At 45.3% G+C, this 16,313-nt stretch overlaps 1 protein-coding gene and 1 pseudogene across 2 annotated transcripts; both read right to left on the reverse strand.

The window, feature by feature from the left end:
* Positions 1-6,252: 6,252 nt before the first annotated feature.
* Positions 6,253-7,659, reverse strand: LOC308520606 (tripartite motif-containing protein 75-like; the record flags this gene model as incomplete). The annotated part of the gene is made up of 1 exon (XM_081093211.1): positions 6,253-7,659. The coding sequence occupies one exon, from the start codon at positions 7,657-7,659 to the stop codon at positions 6,253-6,255; it is 1,407 nt and encodes a 468-aa protein (XP_080949337.1).
* A 7,637-nt stretch (positions 7,660-15,296) lies between these two features.
* Positions 15,297-16,051, reverse strand: LOC308520608 (folate receptor alpha-like; annotated as a pseudogene). Its single transcript has one exon. The product of its transcript is annotated as a folate receptor alpha-like (transcript).
* Positions 16,052-16,313: the final 262 nt, after the last annotated feature.

The following is a 16,313-nucleotide window of genomic DNA, read 5'->3' on the forward strand; positions in this document are numbered from 1 at the left end:
TGACATAATACTCTCAGGTGAGGATTGAAAAAAAAAGAGAATAGAGTGCTAACTTTGCTAGGGATGTGACAGTGCTCACAAACAATCACATGCTATTGAAAAGGTTAAAAAGAACTGTTGTTGATTGGATTAACTGATAGCGGTTAACCAGTGATAGCATTTCCAAGGCAGTTTTATATTTTAAAAAAATCCTTTTAGCCCTAACCAGTTTGGCTCAGTGGATAGAGCATCGGGCTGCGGACTCAAGGATCCCAGGTTCCATTCCAGTTAAGGGCATGTACATTGGTTGCGGGCACGTACCCAGTGGGCAATGTGCAGGAGGCAGCTGATCGATGTTTCTCTCTCATCGATATTTCCAACTCTCTATCCCTATCCCTTCCTCTCTGTAAAAAATCAATAAAGTATATTAAAAACAAAAACACACACAACAAAAAACAAACAACCAAACAAAAATCCTTTAAGGCACTGATCTTAGCAGAAACCAAGTGGCTGAAATGGCCTCCACGTTGGGTCACCTCGGTTGCCACAATATCAAGGAACAGTAAAGGCAGTATCATGAATTTTTTCAACTCAGGTTGCAAATTAACACACATTTGGAAGATTTCAATTCTCCATTACTATCATCTCCCCGTGAATGTTGCCATGTATCCCCAGTCCCTGGCTAAAGCTGTTAAATAACTAAATACCGGCCTGGTCTCGGGGTCTCCATTAGAGACCGAATGACATTGGACCACCTGCTTATACTGTGGGTGGCTCTCTCCAGGCCGATTAAGGAAGATCAAATCAATCTGGTTCTGATCATCTGGGATTCAGGCCCATGGCTCTAACCTCACCCCTGTCCTCCTATACACAAACACTCTCACCTATCTCCGCCTGTACACAAACCCGGCCTCCCTGAGACATAAGGGAAGGAAGGAAGTCCACATGCAGTTTCTGACCAGCACCGTGAGGCCTTTGTCACCCCCTTCATTCAGGTTGAGATCCTGGTTTCTGAAATTTTAGCAAAAGCATTTGATGGCTTAGGAAGGCCCTGAACCATAATGAAAGCATGGGTCCTAAAATAACCTGAACCCGCATTAGAATTCCGCCGTGAAGTGCGGACTGGGACCTTCCAGGGCAGTTGCACAGAAAGCGAGGTTTTTAGCGCCCACGGCTCTGGGCAACTCTGTGCAGCGGGTGTTGAGGACCTTCGCCTTGGCTTTACCCCATACAAATGTTCCCCTTCCTGACTCCTCGGGGGTCAGACCTGGATATCTAAAATTTGATAGGGCATTTAGGTGACTTACGGTTCGGACGGGGGGCCAGGAAAACATAATTAACCGCTTGTGTTTTAAAATAAGCCAATCCCGAGTTTGGGTTCCCTTTAGAGGTACATGTCTCTCAGCTGGGCACTGCTCAGGTGCTCAGGAACCCACAGGTCTTCCTCACTGCGGCCTCCCGCACCCACTTGGTCCCATCTCCGGACTCACCAGCAGCAGACTGCTCTTCTCCGTCCTGAAATGCCAAAAGGGAAAGCTGAATCTCCAACAAGGATCTCTCTACAAAGCGTGGCACAGGACTGCATGAGCCCTAACCTGAACCTGGTATATATACTCCATTAGAAGGCTCCACTTATTAACCACGCCCACCAAAGTCTATTGGCTCGTCCCCCACGGGGGAGGGGTTAACCAGGTTAAGGGGATTTTCAGTGCACTCCTGAGGCCAAAAAGGATTAAAGCTGTTAATATGCATGATCTCATTCGCCCCCTGGCTATTCTCTCTTGGTCCTCTCAGCACCAGGTATTTACCTACTTACATACTCACAATTTTTTTTTTTTTACAACTATCCTGACTTAGGCCACACTTTTTTTTTTCCATGACTAATGCAACAGTCTCTTACCTCATTTTTTTAAAAAAATATTTTATTGATTTTTTTACAGAGAGGAAGGGAGAGGGATAGAGAAACATCGATGAGAGAGCAACATCGTTAAGTTGCCTCCTCCGGTGTGCCCGCAACCAAGGTACATGCCCTTGACCAGAAATGAACCTGAGACCCTTCAGTCTGCAGGCAGATGCTCTATCCACTGAACCAAACTGGCTAGGGCCGTACTCACTTTTTTTTTTTTTTTAAATCTTTATTGTTGAGCCCTATCCAGTTTGGCTCAGTAGGTAGAGCATTGGCTTACAGACCTAAGGGTTGGTCAGACTCCATTCGGCAAGGGTCCCTACCTTGTTTCAAAGGTCCTCCCCTGCCTTGGCCCTGGTTGTGGCATGTGCAGGAGGCAACCAATCAATGTGTTTCTCTCACATTCAGGTTTCTTTCTCTCTTTCCCTCTCTCTTCCACTCTCTCTAAAAACCAATGAGCAAATATCCTCGGGTGAGGAGTAAAAAAAAAAAAGTAATAAAGAGTGCTAATGTTGCTAAGGGTGTGAAAGTGCTCACAAAACAATAATCATGGGCAATTGAAAAGGTACACAAACTGGTTGTTAATTAGATAAACAAAAGCCAGTGATAGCATTTCCAAGACAGCTTCATATAAAAAATCTTTCAGGATAGTAGGGGTGATTGGATCAATTTAAGAAGTGTTTATTTATAAATTAAACAGTACATGAGACCTGTACTGTGTTTATAAGAAACGTTAGAACAGAGAATCATTTGAGGGTCTGCTGGTATTAATTCAATTTACATTATTTCTAATGGGAGAAATAGGATTCAGTTTTTGAACAAATCGTTTTTCCAACAGGCTACCAGGATGAATTAAGTTAGGGAACCCAGGCTCCACTATATATCAAAATTTACTTGCTTTTCATTTACACTTCTCAAATGCAGGATATATCCAACTGTGTACCTAAGTCGGTGGGATTCGGAGCAGATTAGATTTACTCTGAACTCCAAGCCACCTAGGAAAACTGATTTATCACATGCATAGAAGGCAATTCAAGGTCAGGAATTCAATGTGAGAAAAAGCTGGGAAGCAGATACACACACATTAGTCTTTGAAGTTGGTGAGCTACAGCTAGTCAAGATAATTGAGCCTTCCCCTACAGTCAGCACTGATCTAAGTAGAGACCAAGAAGAGGCTGAAGTGACCTCCATGTTTGGTGTCCTTGGTTGCCACAGTGTCGAGGAACAGTAAAAGCAGTATCATGAATTTTTTTCAACTCATGTTGCAAATTCACGCACATTTGGATGACCTCAATTCCCCATTACTGTAACCTCCCTGTGATCCTTGCCATGGCTATATCTCCAATGATCACCTCAGTCCCTGTTTAAAGCTGTTGAATAACTAAAATACTGGCCAGGTCTCTGCGTCTCCTTTAGGGATTGAGAGACTTTGGGCCACCTGCTTATACTGTGGGTGGCTCTCTCCAGGCCGATTAAGGAAGATCAAATCAATACTGGTTCTGAGTATCTGGGATTCAGGCCCATGGCTCTAACCTCTCCCCTGCCCTCCTATACACAAACACTCTCACCTATCTCCGCCTGTACACAAACCCGGCCTCCCTGAGACATAATGGAAGGTAGTCCACATGCAGCTCCGGGCCAGCAACATGAGGCTTTTGTCACCTGCTTAGTTCAGGTTGGGATCCTGGTTTCTGAAATTTTAGCAAGCATTCTATGACTTAGTACAAAACTCCCCAAAGGACCCAAACCATAATAAAAGCATTCGTCCTAAAATAACTTTAATATGAAATAGGATTTTCTTTCAAAGTGAGGACCAGGCCCCCATAGAGAGCAGCTGCACCCAAAGCGGGGTTTTTACCACCCACGGCTCTGGGCAACTCTGTGCAGCGGGTGTTTGAGGACCTTCGCCTTGGCTTTACCCCATACAAACGTTCCCATTCCTGACTCCTAGGGGGTCAGACCTGGATATCTAAAATGTTAAAGAGCATTTAGGTGACTTAAGGTTCTGACGGGACCAGGAAAACATAGTTAATTTCATGTGTTTTAAAATAAGCCAATCCTGTGTTTGGATTCTCTTTGGAGGTACATGTCTCTCAGCAGGGCACAGAGCTGGCACTCAGGAACCCAGTGGTCCTACTTCACTCCAGCCTCCCACACTCACTTGGTCCCATATCACGACTTACCAGGAGCAGACAGCTGCGGTCAGGTCTGTAATGCCAAAAGGGAAAGGCGAATCTCCCACAAGGATCTTTCTACACAGTCTTACTCAGGACTGCATGAGCCATGACCTGACCCTGGTGTATATACACCATTAGGCGGACCTACCTATTAACACAATGCCTGCCAAAGTCCAGTGGCTCCTCCCCCACTAGGGAGGGGTTAGCTAGAATCATATTTTCAATGCTTTCATCAGTCCAGAAAGGATGATCTCTGTTAATATGCAGGATCTAATTTGCACCCTGGCTATTCTCTTTTGATCCTCTCAGCACCATTTATATATTTATTTATTTACTTACTTACTATTGAGCCCTAACTGGTTTGACTCAGTGGATAGAGCCTGGGCCTGCAAACCAAAGATTCGAGGGTTCGATTCAGATCAAGGGCATGTACCTTAGTTCCAGACTCCTCCTAGGCCAGGGCCCTGGTCAGGGCTTATGCAGGAGGCAACCAATTGATGTGTTTCTCTCACATGTTTCTCTCTCTTTCCCTCTCTCTACCACTCTCCCTAAAAATCAATGGGAAAATATCCTCATGTGAAAATTAACAAAAAAAGGAAAAATAAATATTAAAATAAAAATATCCATAATAATGGATGGAAGCTCTATCTGGTTTTGCTTAGTGGAAAGAGCATCAGCGTGTGGACTGAAGGGTCTGGGTTCCATTCTGATCTAGGGCACATGCCGGGGTTGTGGGCTGATGATCAATGATTTTCTCTCATTATTGAATTTTCTATCTCCTCCTCTCTCTTCCTCTCTGAAATCAATAAAAACATATTTTAAAAATAGTTGGAAGCAATCAATTCCTTACTCTCAACACATGCAAAAATATTAGAAACCCACTGAGAGTCCCGCCATTCTATCTTCTTTCCCACCTGGAATATGTAATGTACTTATGCATAAAGCCAAATCCTGAAACACAAAATTTGTAATACATGTAAATATACAAAAACTTTATTGAAGCTGTGACTTACAATCAATACATTCGAGTCCTAAAATTTCAGAAACACTTTAGAAAGAATTGATGAATCAATATTCCAAATATTTAACACTTCCATTTGTTCCCACACACCTTGCTCTTGAAGAAAAATGGGTGGAAAAAGATAGACAGAGAGAGAGAGAGAGAGAGAGAGAGATAGAGACATATCCCAAGTGTTCAGGTCACAGAAGTGCTTTTTACAAAATTTTGGTGCTAGCCCAGCACAGTGAAGCTCAGTTAGTTGGAGCATCGTTCCATGTAACAAAGGGTGGGCAGGTTTGATCTGGGTCAGGGCACATACAGATTGGGGTTCAATCCCTAGTCTGGGTGCAATCTGGAGGCAACCAATCAATGATCCCCTCTCACACTGATGTCTCTCTCTCTCTCTATTCCTCTCTAAAAATAAACAAAAAAAAATGTTTGGTGCTAAATCACTGATACTCATACAAAATTCTACCTACACAAAGAAAGACCTATGTACTACTTTCAACAATATAGATTAAAATATATCTATACTAATAAAAGGGTAATACGCTAATTAGACCAGGTTGACTGGACATCTTCCAGTCATCCAGGCCTCCTTCCAGACAAAATGACGGTGGTGGGGGCCAAAGCAGAGGCAGTTAGGGGCGATCAGACTAGCAGGGGAGGGCAGTTAGGGGCAATCAGGCAGGCAGGCAGAGGGGTTAGGGGTGGTCAGGCAGGCAGGCAGGTGAGCGGTTAGAAGCCATTGGTCCTGGATTGCGAGAGGAATGTCCGATGGACCTGGATTAAAGAAGGTGCAGGCTGGGCTGAGGGACCCCCTCCCTGCGCACGAATTTTGTGAACTGGGCCTCTAGTATATATATAAAATAAAAATAAGGTCCAGCTGGTTTCGCTCAGTGGATAGATCTTTGGCCTGTGGACTGAAGGGTCCCAGGTTCAATTCAGTCAAGGGCACATGCCTCGGTTGGGGGCTGGATCCATAGTAGGGGGCATGTAGGAGGCAGCCAATGAATGATTCTCTCTCATCACTGATGTTTCTATCTCTTTCTCCTTCTCCCTCTCCTTTCCTCTCTGAAATCAATAAACATACATTCAAAAATAAAACTAAAATAAAATTATGACTAAAAAAAATTCTGCCGTCTGTAAATCACAGGAAGAAAATGAAACTAAGTGACAGTTCATCCTTCCTAATCTTTTAATGCAAAGACAGTAAGAGGTTTGGGATCACATCCGACATAGAAGTAAGGCTTTAGCACTTCAGAAAATGTATCCCTGAAGGAATGGATGTGAGACATGTCATTCAAACTGTAAAAGGAAACCTGACCCAACTCATAGTCCAGATAGATGCCAATCCCTCTGGGCATTTCCTTCAGCACAAGGGTGACAGGAACAGGCCCTTGTGCCACATAGTCACCATCCTTCAGCTGAATCGTCCAACATCTATTCTCCTGTCTGAGCAGGGGCTGCTTTTCCTCCTTGGAAAGGGTGTCTTTACAGACCCCCACGGCCCACTCAGGCTTGTCATCCACCTGGACCTCCCAGTAATGTCGGCCACAATCAAACCCTTCAGTACCCAGGACAACTGGGTCGACTGCAAATCCCTTCGGATTTTTATGAACTCTTTGCTTTTTCCTCACAAATGTCACAGACTTTTTATCCTCAGACACAACCAGATGAGGATGTGCAGTTTCGGGATCCAGGGTAATTTCTTCTCTAAATCTCTGTATAATTTTCTGCAGGGCCGAACACTGTGGAGGAAGACTGAATTCTTCTCTCCTAAACTGGAAGCAATAGACACCTGGAGGTTCTAGGTGTTCACAATGGTGGAAGACACCCTTGATATTCATCAGCATTTTCACATCTGACATCACACTCTTCTCTGCCATCTCCTTTAGTTGAACTTTAAGTTTGAAAATGTGGTCTGAAAATGCAGTTTTGTTTGCAATGAGATTCCGTTGAATGTGCTTCTCTTCTGCAGCTACCCTTGAGAGAACTGCCTCTTGCTCATGTTCTACAGATTGTATCAGATTCTCAAATTCAGAGGCTAACTTTGCTCTCCGGTTTTCCACCTTTTCTCTCAGTTCTGATAGCTTCCTGTCTTGGGTGGCTACTAATTTCTGAGCGTCTGCCACCTGCTTCTTCAGGGGCTCAATGTAACTGCTGAGCCTTTGCCTGTGATGAGAGGCAGCCTCCTCCACGGGCCTCACCTGGTGGCCCTGGTGGTCAGGAGGCTGAGTGCACAGGGGACACAACAGCTCTCGGTCCTCCTCACAGAAGAGGGTCAGAGACTTGTTGTGCTTCTTGCAGAAGCGCCTCTCTTCTTGCTGCTTCATCTTGCCCCTGGTGATCTGGAGGAGCTTGGTGATCTCAACCATCCTTCCCAGCTGGGTGTTGGTCCTCATGTGCCTGCCTTTGCATGGGTGACGACACACAGGACAAGGGAACCTGTCCTGCACATCAGCCCAGGACTGCTGGATGCAGGAGCGACAGAAGTTGTGCCCACATTCAATGGTGACAGGGTCTCGCAGGTCATCCAGGCAGATGGGACAGTTGATTTCTGTCTGGAGTACTGCCAGAGCTGCTTCAATTGCCATTGGGCCCTGAATGAAGGACGGACTGAGGTGGGTGGGTTTCTTCAGGAGGTTGAGCTCTGTGAAACCTCTCCACTGAGAAGCAGATGCACCTTCAGATCTCACTGGCCTTCCTGTGTAAATTCTCTTTATCGATTAAGGTCAGCCCTTGGTGTCCTGTGAGGTCCTTAGCTATAGAGGTAGGTGTCTAGAGGAGCTCCACTGCCCACATGCAGCCAATCAAAGTCGTTGGAAGACTACTGTCCTTGACAGCAAAGAGGATATGAATCCACGTTCAGCAATTCTCTTGGTCAGAGAGCAATTATGATTCTTAAGTACCTATTAGTTCCTGTGGATGAGAAAATATGGTTTCATGTAAAAAATAAATAAAGAAATTACTATTTGTCTTATGGCCCTGCCCTGTTAACTATCATCTTTGAGGGAACCATTGATTTCGTTTCCCCAGCCCTACAGGTCACCTACATCCACATTAATCACTGTGGGTCTGCATGTAACTGCAAAAGTGTGAGAATGCTTCCTGCTAGATTCTCTGTCCCTGGGCTAAGTTTCAGCTTTAGTCACCTATTATCTAGGGCAGCAGTTCTCAACCTGTGGGTCGCGACCCTTTTGGGGGTCGAACGACCCTTTCACAGGGATTGCCTAAATACATCCTGCATATCAGATATTTACATTACAATTCATAACAGCAGCAAAATTACAGTTATGAAGTAGCAACGAAAATAATTTTATGGTTGGGGGTCACCACAACATGAGGAACTGTATTAAAGGGTCACGGTATTAGGAAGGTTGAGAACCACTGATCTAGGGGATTAGGGAAAGTGCTTAACATCCTTAACATTAAGAGAGTCAGGTTAAGCCCTAAACTGTTTGGCTCAGTGGATAGAGCATTGGCCTGGGGACTGAAAGGTCCCAGGTTCAATTCTAGTCAAGGGCATGTACCTTGGTTGCGGGCACATCCTCAGTAGGAGGTGTGCAGGAGGCAGCTGATCGATGTTTCTCTCTCATCGATGTTTCTAACTCTCTATCTCTCTCCCTTCCTCTCTGTAAAAAATCAATAAAATATTTTTAAAAAATAAAAATAAAAAGAGAGAGTCAGGTTAAGAAATGTAAAAATCTCAACTTGAATCACTTCCAATTTTTGAAAAACCTCAGCAATGGATTTGGCACTTTCTGTCTTAAAATACAGTTATTTCTGCCCTGGCCAGTGTGTGCCACCAATTACAGTGTTGACCCATGTACCCAAGAGTCTTGGGTTTTCCGGTCAAGAGCATGTACCTAGTGCAGGTTTGATCCTCAGCTCCAATGGGGGCGAGCTCAGGAGGCAGCCAATAGACTTGTCCCTCACAACAATGTTTTTCTCTCTCCTCCACCCCACTCCCTCACTGCCTTCCACTCTCTCTAAAAACATCAATGGAGAAAGATTCTCAGGTGAGGATTAACAAACAAACAAAACACAACAGTTATTTGTGGTAACACTGAATTCATGATACAGTCAAACCTCATTTCCCATCTCAAACAATTCAGTTCTCTTGACCAAACTGTTCACAGAAAATGTCTCAGTTGTCGACCAAAACTTCAGTTTTCCACCTGATAGCTCTTTCATGTTGTTACCTCAGAATGACAAAAAGTGTCTTGGACAAAAAACAAAGGAAAGCATGCTTTTGCTACTGACTAAATCAATGATTAGCACAAATATAAAATATAAAGTGACCATCAACAGTGCTAATGTTGCCCTAGCCAGTTTGGCTCAGTGGAAAGAGTGTAGGCCTGTGGACCTAAGGCTCCTGTTTTCGATTCATATCAAAGGCACGAACCTCCTTTGCAGGCTCTTCCCTAGCCTGAGTCTTGGTCAGGGTGTGTGTAGGAGGCAACCAAACCATGTGTTTCTCTCACATTGATGTTTCTCTCTGTCTTTTCCTCACTCTTCTACTCTCTCCAAAAAGCAATGGGAAAATATCCTATGGTGAGGATTAAAATAAAAAGAGAGAGAGTGCTAATGTTGCTAAGGGTGTAAAAGTGCTCACAAAACAATAATCACAGGCAATTGAAAAGGTAGAGCCTGGCTGGCGTGTCTCAGTAGTTGAGCGTTGACCTATGAACCCAGGAGGTCACAGTTCAATTCCCAGTCAGGGCATATGCCTGGGTTGCAGGCTCCATCCTCAGGGGCATGAGGAGGCAGTGGATCAATGATTCTCTCTCATCACTGATGTTTCTTTCTCTCCCTTCATTTCTGAAATCAATAAAAAAAATATATATATATATATATTAGAAAAGGTAGAAAGACTCTTGTTGATTGGATAAACGAAAACTGGTTAACCACTGATAGCATTTCCGAGGCAGTTTTATATAAAAAAATTCGTTTAAGGCAAGTATTGGGTGATTGGATCAATTTAAGCAGTGTTTATTTATAAAGAGTACAAGAGGCATGTACTGTGTATATAAGAAAGGCTAGAACAGAGAATCATTTTGGAATGCATTAAATCAATTCACATTATTTCTAATGGGAAAAATATGATTCAGTTTTTGAAAAAATCGCTTTTTGAATATCCTTCCAGAATGAATTAAGTTAGATACCAAGGCTTCACTATACTGTATATCAAGATTTACTTGCTTTTTTCATTTATACTTCTCAAATGCATGGTATATCTAACTGTGTACCTAAGTAGGTGGGAACTGGACCAGATTAGATTTACTCTGAACACCTCCCCACGTTGGAAAACTGATTTATCACATGCATAGAATGCAATTCAAGGTCAGGAATTCAATGTCAGGAAAAGCTGGGAACTCCCCCCCCCCCCCCCCCCCACACACACACCAGCCTTTGAAGTTGGTAAGGCAAAACTAGTGAGCCCTATACTGTTTAGCTCAATGGACAGAGTTTCGGCTTGTGGACCTAAGGGTCCCAGGCTTGATTCAGGTCAAGGGCATGTACTTGGGTTGCAGTCTCCTCAGCTGCCTGAGAACTGGTCAGGGAGTGTGCAGGAGGTAACCAATCGATGTGTTCCTCTCTCACAGATGTTTCTCTGTCTTTTCCTCTCTCTAAAATCAATGGAAAAATATCCTCTGTGAGGATTTAAAAAAATAATAATTCCTTATTGTTGAAAATATTTCATAGGTCCTCCTTTTCCCCTCATTAACCTCTTCCAGCCTCTCAACACCTTTAATCCCATCTTTGCTGAAGAAGAATAAATTTGAAAGACTGAGGCCTGCTTTTTCTCACCCAGGAACATACAACTTCGGAACTCACCACTTTCACCCTCTCTGTGCAATCCTGCCCTCTCTCTCCATACTCAGGTTATGACAACCCCTACCACAGTACTTTGCACAAGCAGGTTTTGTCCATGGCAGCTCCTTGCCCCTTACACACTGTTTACTCCCTTTTTACTGGCATTTTTCTTCAGATCCCAGCCAAATTGTAACTTTCTTTGAGAAATATTCGTTGAGCTTTAAAATTCTGCCTCACAATTTATTTTTGGCAGATTACTTATTAGGCAAGTTGGTATTCACATCGATTACTAAAAAATTACCCACATTCTCTTCTTTATTTTTCAATTATAGTTGACATCACCCACATTAAAAAAAAAAATCAAAACATTTATTATATGCTATCAATCTGTAAAATAGTGAGTCCTATAAAGCAAAAACCTAGTACAGCGCTAGCCAGTTTGGCTCCGTGGATAGAGTGTCAGTCCCAGGACTGAAGGGTCCTGGGTTACATTCTGATCAAAGAGATGCACCTTGGTTGCAGGCTCCATCCTGGCCCTGGTCAGGCCTGTGCTGGAGGCAACCAATTGATGTGTCTCTCTCACATCGATGTTTCTCTCTCTGTCTCTCTCCCCCTCCCTTCCACTTTCTCTAAAAACAGCTCCTAGGCAACATATCCACAGAAATATTTCCCAATTGAGCTCCCCCCGCCCCCCCCCCCCCGCCATTCATTCCATTATATTTAGACTTTACTCCCAATGATTCCTTCTCTAATGAGTATTACAAATGCAGGATGTTAGAGTACCAAGGCTTCACTGTGGACCTAAGGCTCCCGGGTTCGATTCATGTCAAGGGCACATACCTTGGTTGCAGGCCCCTTATTTTATGTAAAAGAAACATCTCCAGTGTTGAGGGAAGTTACTGAACAACTGCCATATAATTAAGCCAAAATAATGTAAATTTCTGTTAATTTCTTTACAAGTTCTAAGTAGAGAGTTTTAATTCTAGCACTCATCATTACTATAAATGTCACAAATGTTTAATTGGATTCTGAAATTATGGCAAACAGCAGCTTTTCACTCATGTATTCTAGAATTTTTGTGTGCATGTATTTTTACCTGGCCCGTGCTGATAAGTGGGACTTTACAGTCAGTTTTAGAAGATGGAATACAAGAAAATGTGTGTCAATAAAAATATGTAAGAAAAAAAAAAGAAAATGCGTGTCAGTTCACGGTGTTGGCCTTCAAGTCTCAGCGTGCTCCCTCTTTGTTTAGTGACAGGGACCCTTCGCTCTGATAACCCAGGACTGAGGGGTTGGACCCCCGGGCGGGTAATGGCGGGGCGCCCTGCGGGCCTGCCCTGCACTTGACCGGAAGCACCGGGCTGTCTTGCTCAGCACCTGGGAGCACCACAGCCTGACAGGGCCCTCCGGTCAGTGCAGTGGTCCCGGTACCGCGACGAAAGCCCTGCTGAGCATCTTTCCAAGATCCGGAGATAGACGAACAGCACAGAGATAGGCAAAGTAAAGCTCTACTTGCCAACACTATAACCAATACACATGCAGACTGCCAAACGGAAGCATGTTCCAAAATGTCGGCCGTTCCACATGTGAAACACTAAAGTATCCACTCTGCCGCCAGAGAACCTGCTCCAAAATACCCAGTGAAAGAAAATAAAATAAAAAGAGAAGAAAACAAACACACACACACACAAACAAACAAACAAAATACCCAGTGAGAACGTCCGGCCGCCGGCAGCCCTCACAGCGCTCTGACGGCCATTTCCGCCATGGCCGCCGTCACCCACCACAAGGAGGCGCCAGCGCGGGTCGCCGGGCCGAGCCCCCACCCCGCCCGTCCCCGCCCTCTTGCCCGCATCTGGTTCTTCCTTGAGTCCCGCCCACCGGCGGCCTGAGACCCGCTCACCTACCCTCTCTCCGCGTGGTCACTGCTCGGCGCTGAGGGCCGAGCGGAGCTGTGTCCTCTAGGCCTGAGGGCGCTGTGCGCTCCTCTCCGCCCGCGAAGCCAGGGGTCTTCCACGTCCGGGTCAAAGGGCGCGACACCGTCCCAGTTTCCTGTTCACGGTTGTGAACCGAATATGAACCCGTCGGCTGTACAGTCCTGTCGGCAGCGTCCGGAAGGTGACTGGCCCCTACGACAGGCAGCGTCCGGAAGGTGACTGGCCCCTACGACATTCTCCGTCTTCCTCTCTGACTTTCCACCTCTGTTTACGGTGGCAGTTCACCTCCGCTCCAGTTCCAACAGTGTCTGGTTTCTTACTCCATTCTTGAATATCTTGAAAAGCCCTCATTTTGTTTTTCTCAAATGAAATTGCCTAGGGTGGGAGGGTGGGAAGAGATTAACAAGAGAACTTGTGTGCACATGTGTACAACCCATGGACACAGACAATAGGGCGGTGAAGGCCAAGGGGGCGGGGGCGGGAATGGGCAATAGGAGTCAAGGGGGGAAAAATCGGGACACAAGTAATACTTTCCGCAATAAAGATTTAAAAAATAAAAAAGAAAGAAAGAAAAAAAATTGCCTAAAAGTCTCATCCTGTTTCTAGAGGTTCTCTTAATAGCTTCTGCCCTGCCCGGTTTGGCTCAGTGGATAGTGTCGGCCTGTGACTTAAAGGGTCCCAGGTTCCATTGGCCACGGGCACATGCCCCATTGCGGGCTCGATCTCCCCCTGTAGGGGGCGTGCAGGAGTCAGACAAGCAATGATTCTCATCATTGATGTTTCTATCTCTCCCTTCCTCTCTGAAATTAATAAAAATATTTTTTTTAAAAAAAGCTTCTGCCCTTAAAGGAAGTGTTTCCACAATCTGTCCTTGTCTCCGTTTTTGTTTTTTAAATATATTTTATTGATTTTTTTACTGAGAGGAAGGGAGAGGGATAGAGAGTCAGAAACATTGATCAGCTGCCTCCTGCACACTCCCTGCTGGGGATGTGCCCGCAGCCAAGGTACTTGCCCTTGACCGGAATCGAACCTGGGACCCTTCAGTCCGCAGGCCGACGCTCTATCCACTGAGCCAAACCAGTTAGGGCTTGTCTTTGTTTTCTGATTCACAAAATCATTCTGCAGTTCTCAACCGCCACAGGCTCCCGCGCAGCAGAGAAGATCCCAGCAGCATCATTTCTCCTTTCCCTGCTCACGGGGGCGACGGCGGCCTGTGGGGGTGCGGACGGACTGTGAGGGGGTGGGGGCTGTGACAGGCCCGAGGTTCGCCTGCCGGATGCTTGGAAAGAAAGGTGCTCGCTTGGGCAGCGCATATACTAAAATTCGAGCCATACAGAGAGGATTGGCATGGCCCCTGTGCAAGGATGATATGAAAATTCGTGAAGCATTATATACTAGTATTTTTTAAAAAAGGCCAATATTCAACAGATCAGAGTTTGGGGCAAGTACAGATTTATTGATGAAGGAGATGGGAGGACTAATTCTCAAATCCATTTTAAGAGTGTCTGGAATCCAGGCATTTTTTATTGTTAAGGGAAAGGATGGGGTTGGGGTGGCGGGGAGGTGTGAGTTGTGGGTGCTGGCCCCTTCCTTCCATAAAATGCAGAATGTTGGAAAAGTTTTTACTCTATATGTTTGTCGGCAGATCCAGTAAAAATATGCGTACATTCTATGCACATCCGTCAGTCTATCGAGGATAACGTTTGCTTTTTTAAAGAAAACACTAGAAATAAGGTTTTGGAATAAATAACTCCTGAAGTCTCTTTGTACTCTGAGGTTTTTTTTAAAAAAAATAATAAAATATATAATTTTTTATTGATTATAGAGAGAAAGGAAGGGAGACAGAGAGATAGAAACATCAATAAGAAGGAAACATCAATCAGCTGCCTCCTGCACACCCCTTAAAGGGGATCAAGCCCACAACCTGGGCATGTCCCCTGACCAGGAATTAACCAGTGACCTCCTGGTCCATGGGTCCATGCTCAACCACTAAGACACTATGAAATTTAAGCCAGGCAAAAAAATTTTTTTTAATCTATTAATTCCTTACTCATTTATTTGTCATGGGGCACTGACCTAATGCTAGTATCATTTATGGAATAGCTATTTTTATGTCTGTTACTAAGATAGTGTATATCCTCTTCCATTATAAACACCATCACTATGACTTTTGTCAGTGGAGGGGAAAAAAAGAGGGTAAGAGGGTTCTATAGATAGTAACCTCACAGGGTGATCTTGATCATAAATTCCTAACTGGGCAGGTCATGGTGGGTAGTCAGGTCCCAAGCATATAACATATATATGTACATTCTCACCTGAAGATATGTTTTTGTTGAATTTATTTATTTATTTATTTATTTATTTATTTATTTATTTATTGCGGGGTAACTAGTTTATTCAAACTGTTGGACAGAGCTCCCACCATGGGAGCTGAGCCATGGGGCTGACCTGTGTGGGGATGACCAGGTATCAGAAGCTCAGCTGAGCAGCAGGAGCAGCATGAGGGCCAGGCCAAGCAGGAGAGGCCAGGCCCCATAGAGCCCAGCTCCATTCATGGTCTCCGCATAGGACCTGGCCACCTCCTCGTTGGGGTTGCCCTGTGCTGGGTCAAACCACAACTAGATGCAGCGGCCACTGCCTCAGCTGTAGTTGCTGACTTTGTAGGAGTGACTCCAGATTTCCTTGCACAGAGCAGCAGGCGTGGGGAAGTAGAAGTCAAAGCGGTGGCAGGCAGCCTTCACGGGGCACTCATTAGACCCTGAGGTCCAGCTCCAGCCCTTGTGCCAGTTACTCTTGCAGGTGTAGGAGGTGCGGCAGTCTTCCCACCAGCTCTCACCGTCCTCTTTGCACAGGGGCACGTTCAGGATCTGCTCTTTGCGCCAGCTCTGGTTCACCTCCTGGATCCAGGGCCCCACGTTGGGGGAGCACTCATACAGGCAGGTGTCCTGGTTGGAGTGGCGCCTGCAGGCGGGTTTTATCGGGCCGCAGTGGCCCCAGTTGAATCTGTACAGGTAGGAGACATCCTATGGGCTTCCTGACTGGTGTTGACAGAGCAGCAGGCATTCTTCCAGGGACTGCACTGCTCATGCAGCTTGTCCTCCGGGCTTGGCTTTTCCTTGTGGTGCTTGGCATCCATGCAGACATTGAGAAGCTCAGTCCTGGGCCTGGCTGCCCATACTTTGGCCCCCCACACCAGAAGGAGCCACAGCTGTGTTGTCATCATTCGAGCCATGTCAGTCCCTCCACATTACACCCATCTCCTGTAGAACTAGGGTGTCTTGTCTGGGCCTCATAGACAGGACCTGAGCTGAGCAGCGGCTCAGTGGGTAGAGTGTCAGCCTGTGGACTGAAGGGTCCCACATTCAATTCCAATTAAGGGCACATACCTGGGTTGTGGGCTCAGTCCCTGGTAGAGGGTGTGCAGGAGGCAGCCCATCAGTGATTCTCTCTCATCATTGATGTTTCTATCTCTCCCTCTCCCTTCCTCTCTGAAA

The sequence above is a fragment of the Myotis nattereri genome (genome assembly GCF_964212035.1).
Source record: "Myotis nattereri genome assembly, chromosome: 5".
NCBI lineage: Eukaryota > Metazoa > Chordata > Mammalia > Chiroptera > Vespertilionidae > Myotis > Myotis nattereri.